Genomic DNA, 6,044 nt, shown 5'->3' on the forward strand with positions numbered 1-6,044 from the left:
AAAAGAAACAGATTTTTGTAGTTAAGGTTTCGCAAAGTTGTGCAATATATCTGTAACGTTTTACTTATTTACATATTCCTATTTCACTTAATTTTTTTTTTTAAAAATCCCCTTATTCAGACTTTGCCGTCTATCACGAATGTCTGGTGGTTTACGACGTTTAATTGATTAAAAATGTACTTTGCAATCTTACTTCATACTTCTTACTAATATTTTAAATGCGAAAGTTTAGATGGATGTTAGTTTGTAGCCTAAACGGCTGAACGGATCTCGATGAAATTTGGCACAGATGTAGAGGATAGTCTGGAAGAACACATACGCTACTCACTTTTGTTTTTATTTTAATTCCACGCGGATGGAGTCGTGTGCGAAAGCGAGTCACAAAATAAAGTTGAAAAGAAGCATAAAATTAACAATATACCTACTAGTTTTTTACGCACCATTTTTATCTCTACAAACCTTAAGTGAGGACAACAATAAACAATTACTGGCCACCTGTAGATTATTATCTTTTCAATCTATATAACAATTTAATAGTACAAATAAAATCAATTATTCAACATTGTCTATTATCGGATGTCCTATGATTAGTTATCGATTGCTATTAATCGAATTTTCGATAGTAAATCGTTCCAATTATTTACTAAGCATTTTTAAAAGGAAGGAAACAAACTATCACCAGATTCATAGATCATTAAGATTTATTATTCAGTTCAGACAAAAGAAATGATCGAATGAGATTAAAAGTTGCAGAAATGACATCAAGACACATCATTACTAGACTATATACTCGTAGTATAAAGGGTTTGCTTTAGTCGGAAGCGCGCAAGCTGACTGCAATGGGCCACTGTCTTCTTCCATCTGCGATTCCAGAGCCACGTCCATCGCACTTGAAGATGACCACCGAGGGGGGTTTTATTTGGATAACCCCACATTACTATGGTCTCTTTCTGAATATATTCTTTGGAAACCAAAAGGAAAATCTATAGATATAACTAAGCTTGTCCGCAGTTCATTAGCGCGGAATTAAAAAACAAAAGTAAATAGTCCAAGTGTTCTTCAAGAGTATACTCTATATAAATGCCACATCAAGGTCTGATGAACCCTTTAAAAGATACCTGCTAACATCCATCCAAACAATCGCATTTATAATAGTAAGATATACTGCATTGTACATGAAATAAATGTAATAATTGTACATTTAAATAATCCCAAGTAGGGTTGGCGACAGGCAGGCGGCCGGGCGGAAAGAAATAGTCCCGAATCTAAGGTTTTTGAGACCCGAAAAAGAGAGAGAGAGTTATGCGGAGGACAAAATCTGTTGCGCCGACCCTACGGGAGTAGGATAAGGAGATGATGATGATGATGACTGCATTGTACATGAATGAGGATAACGCAGAAGTGATAATATGAATTCTATTTAGAGCAGGTATTGAGTATTCTTTTGCCGAGGACCTCATTTTGATTTCTGATACGTTTAATAGGGACCCTAGACATCTAGTTTTTGTATATTGCTACTCGGATTTGTGTGTCAGAAGTCAAATGAGGTCCTCGGTTTTTTAACGCATATTTCATCTAATTCTCAAGAGTATAGAGTATAGGTAACACATTGAATACGACAAAATAATTTTATTCGTTTTAGTGTACAAACAACAATTGTAGTGCAGTCGGTTAAATATTTTATTTGACAGCACTTTTAAATAACAATAAATTTATCTTCCAAGAGGGTTTCCAAGCCAAGGGTAGACTCGAGGGCAGGTGTTGCAAACTTGCATCCAGTAATCCAACTGAAAAAATATCATGTTAATAAATAAATATTTGATAATCAGATGAAGCAGCCATGAGAAAGAAAACTATAGTACAGAAATGCGTGACTCCGTCCGCGTGGAATTAAATTACAAGTAGCCTTTGTGTTCTTCCAGAATGTCCTCTACATTAAGAGTGATAGAGCCGAACGAATGGACCGGCTCACCCGGTGAAATACCACGACCCTACAGAAGAGAGGCGTGAAGTGGGAGCAATTCCGCGTTTCGTCTGATGAGTGTGATGCCGGAGGCCTAATTCCTTTCCCTTTCCACCCTTTTCTTAAGAGGAAAGGATGGAAAGGAAAAGTGGATTTGACGGTGGAGGAGACGCATAGGAAAAGGAAATAGATCCTCTTTATGTGCGTTTCCTCCTTCGTCAATGAAGGGTAGGCAACGCATCTGCAATTGCGGATGTTTATGGGCAGCGGTCGCTTTCTATTTCGGTGGATTCAGGTGGCCACTTGCTCGTTTGCCACCTTATATTATAAAAGAAAATAAAAATGCTTTTCATCGAAATCCGTTTAGCGGTTTAGGCTCAAAACTCTAACAAACATTCATACATCCATGTAAACTTTCGCATCTATTACATTAGTAAGATTTACCCCATTGTGTTCGGATCTGAGCGGTCCACAGCTAGTCGCCCGGCAAGGAGTTGCTGAGAAACGTCTGCAAGGACGTCTGACGTATTCCGAAACGGGTACTGGATTTTGTACCCATTCAATTATTTGGTTGGCGTTTACCTTATAAAGACAATTGATATAAATATTAATTCAGACAAATTCTATCTTGCAAAACTATAATTCAATGATATTTTTATTCCTTGATAGATTTTAAATAGTCGTAAATTACAGATCCTTCTCTTCCAGTAATTATTTGGAATGTATCCTATCTTCTAATAATTGTTACGACACAATACTATATTCGGAAATCATAGGAGGGAATAATCGCATGTAACAAGAAGGATGTAATTTATGAGTGTGGAGGTACACCGGTAGAGGTAGACCTAGAAAGAGATGGAAAGGATTGCATGAAAGGTGACATGATTAAGAAGGGAGTGATGACTGAGATGTCGGATGATAGAGTTATTTCGGGGACGAAACCCCAGTGCACCAACCTCACGGGAGTAGGATAAGGTAGGGGAAATGATGACTTCATAGTCGGAAATCTCTCAATCTTACCATGAATGCATCATTCAGATTGTTGACGTAATTCATAAATCTAACGAGAGCTGCTTTGACGGCAGGGTTGACAGCGAGGTACCATTCGTGGATGTAAAAGCCAAAAGGCGCGCGGTTGCCGTTGTAGTGCCTCTCGAAGTTGGTGAGGATGAAGTTGTACCAGGCATTTTCATCATCTAGGGGAGGACTGTAATAGATATTGAGTGGTCAGTTTACTGAAGTAAGTATTGATAGCAATATCTTAATAAATCCCGAACTTTGTACTCTTAAACTACTTAGGACTGAAAGTTGATAAAAAAAAAACCATTTCATAGAATGGCAAGATTTGGCAGCAGATAACCAGTCTCTCATCTAAAGAAGTCTACAACTTTTCTGAAGTTCTACACCGATTCAATATTTTGTCACTAAAATATATCACAAATCGGAATCCAAAAGGCCTTTCGAAGATGCCTCACATTTAACAAGTATGATAATAGTATAGACATAGCTTATCCGTTTTGAGTAACATCTCAAAACTTACGTAAAGAAACAGCTGTCAGCCATCGAGCAAGGAGATCCATTTAAGTCTGACCAGCTGATCATTGGAAAGACCCATGGTCCTGGTATGGACGCAGTTGGGCACGGCGGCACAACACAGTCGTGTATTGAAGCGTAGTCAAGGGTATAAGGCCAAAGTCCTGGATTAACGTGACTGACGGTTGGCCAGGAGTTGTCATATACAAGACCGGAATCTGCCATCATTTGGAAACTAGCGTTACCACTCATTTGTAGAAAGGGAAGACGTACACCTAAAACATATTAAGATTATTAAAACATAGGTACAATACATTAAAAAATAGCTGTAACAGTTGCAACTCTTGTGGTACTATAAAATTACCTCTGATTTCCTGCTCCGGGATCAATGCAAAATGAGACATCAAAGTCCTTTGGTCTGCGAACTCCTTAACCAAAACATCATAGTCTGCCTCCGCCCAGTAAGTTTGAGGAGTTTGATGGGTCATCGAATGAAGAGATATCTCATAACCACGGTTGTACAATTCATTAACGAGTACGTAGTTGGTATACTCATGGCTGACGTAGAATGTTGCGCCAGCTGGACAACCATTGGAATTACTACGGCCGTATAGAACTTCCCTATACGTTTCAATATTGATAACGTTTACTGCGTCATCAAATGTAACGGATACGAACTGAAAATAATTATTGTTTATCAAATTGAGTTACGAATTCACCTGATGTTACTTGTATTGTGGTCATAAGGTGATAGGTGCTAGCTTTTTTTTATATGGGGGCAAACGAGCTGCTGGAACACAGAGGTGGTCAACGACGCCAATGCATATCCGCAACATCAGAGGAACTACAGATGTATGTACTAGTTTATTATTAGGTGCTTATTCTATCTACATTTGAAGTCATGAAGATTAAATCGCATCCTATTCAAATTAACAACTTTAATTTAATTTCTTGTTTTCTTGATAAACCCTTTACTTGTTAACTTCTTATCGATAAAAAGATACCATCTATTATTTTTAAAGAGCTAATTGTTAAGATAAGGTACATTTTGTTTTTGATTTCGATGGAAAGATAAGGTTTGTAGTTTAAATGCAAAACTTATGTACACGTAATTAAAGAATTCGTAATAATTATGAATCATTACAATGCTGCAATAAAAGATAGCAATGAATGGATATAGAAATATCGAAAAAGAATAAAAATTAAGAGGATTTAGAAGAACGCTACCTTTTTCTTGAATACTAAAAACGTAACTACAAAACCAAAGTTAATTTAAGTAGAACCAATAAAAAATATTGACTAAATATTGATTAGGTCCGGCAGGATGTCGTTGAATACGGAAGACGAAGGATAATCTGTGGAAATAATTAAGAAAGGCCTATGTCCAACGGTGGGCAGATAAAATATAATGATCACCAACTTTAACTACACTATACCATCACCAAAAAATGTGGTGGACAGTGGCCAGTTTAACATGCAAGACAAAGATTCGTATTATTGAAAAAATCCATACCTGAGGAACATCTTTCGCTGCTAATCCTCCTGGAATGTCAGTAGAAGAACATCTACATCTTGGTAGTAGACATTTCGTCTCATCACATTCCGTGGCCAATGGCAATTCAGCTGCAAGTGCTACCACTAATAAAGACAAAAGTAATATTAAACGCATCTCTACCAAATATAAATTTCAAATAAACGTAGTTCGTCACCAGCTTTAATATTTATAGGAATATTTTATCATATCTATCGTTTATAGAAATATGTTTTCTACAAGCGATTACAGATGACATGTTATTTTATCGCAATACCTAGATGTAAGGTTTGTTTTTCTGATTCAAACTATACTTCTTTGTTATAGTAGGATGTCAGTAATCACAGCATATCTCCGAAACGGCAGTGTAATTTCGGATCGAAGGTTAGCTGACATAGACGGGCATATTACAGGCTACTATTTTTTAATTATGCGCTGTCAAAATCGCCTAATAGGTGGTTTAAATTTGCACTGGAATGCGGGCGACAGCTCGTTTTCAAGAGAAGCATGTAAAATTTGGAAATCTAAAAGAACAGATAGACCGAAAATGATTACAATAAAAACGTGTGTCATTACGAATTTGAAAGTTAGAGTAAAATAAATATACACAAGACAAATACTACGAGATTTGGTTAGTAATCAGTTGTCATGATTATGATGGAAACCTGAGAATACAAGTCCTCTCTTTTCTAGTAAGCAAAAGGTAAATTTGGGTAGAAACTCAACAACTGAAAACAAATGTGAACTACAATATTTTCGAGGGGTTCAAAAAGCATATCAAAAGAGTTAACTTAGGCCAAAGGATCCCAGTCTCATGTCTAATAGAGCCAAAGAGATTTTACTTCTATAGAAAATAGTATATTAAATTATTTTTATTTTTATGTAACAATCATACTTATTTATATGAAAAATATATTTCCATTTTCATCCAAGATTATGTCCAGTTAGCTGTAAGTAAGTTTGTTTGTTACTAAGATATTTTTTGACCGACTTCCTAAAAGAAGGAGGTACTCAATT

The 6,044-nt window shown here is 36.4% G+C and overlaps 1 protein-coding gene across 1 annotated transcript; it reads right to left on the minus strand.

The window, feature by feature from the left end:
- Positions 1 to 1,614: 1,614 nt before the first annotated feature.
- LOC106110594 lies at positions 1,615 to 5,170 on the minus strand. The gene is made up of 6 exons (XM_013292475.1): positions 5,010 to 5,170; positions 3,861 to 4,173; positions 3,504 to 3,771; positions 2,984 to 3,170; positions 2,408 to 2,545; positions 1,615 to 1,787 (listed from the first exon to the last, which is right to left on the minus strand). Exons 1-6 carry the CDS (start codon positions 5,163 to 5,165, stop codon positions 1,713 to 1,715), a joined length of 1,137 nt encoding a protein of 378 aa, XP_013147929.1. The 5' UTR covers positions 5,166 to 5,170; the 3' UTR covers positions 1,615 to 1,712.
- Positions 5,171 to 6,044: the final 874 nt, after the last annotated feature.

The sequence above is a fragment of the Papilio polytes genome, unplaced genomic scaffold, assembly GCF_000836215.1.
Source record: "Papilio polytes unplaced genomic scaffold, Ppol_1.0 DF824225.1, whole genome shotgun sequence".
Classification (NCBI taxonomy): Eukaryota; Metazoa; Arthropoda; class Insecta; order Lepidoptera; family Papilionidae; genus Papilio; species Papilio polytes.

Excerpts from the sequence above, each read along its gene's own strand:
- LOC106110594 (XM_013292475.1), bottom strand. The coding sequence starts at position 5,165 with ATGCGTTTAATATTACTTTTGTCTTTATTAGTGGTAGCACTTGCAGCT. Across the intron at positions 4,174-5,009 it reads CAGCGAAAGATGTTCCTCAG|TTCGTATCCGTTACATTTGA; the intron begins GTATGGATTTTT and ends AATTATTTTCAG. Across the intron at positions 2,546-2,983 it reads ATCTGAATGATGCATTCATG|GTAAACGCCAACCAAATAAT; the intron begins GTAAGATTGAGA and ends TGTCTTTATAAG.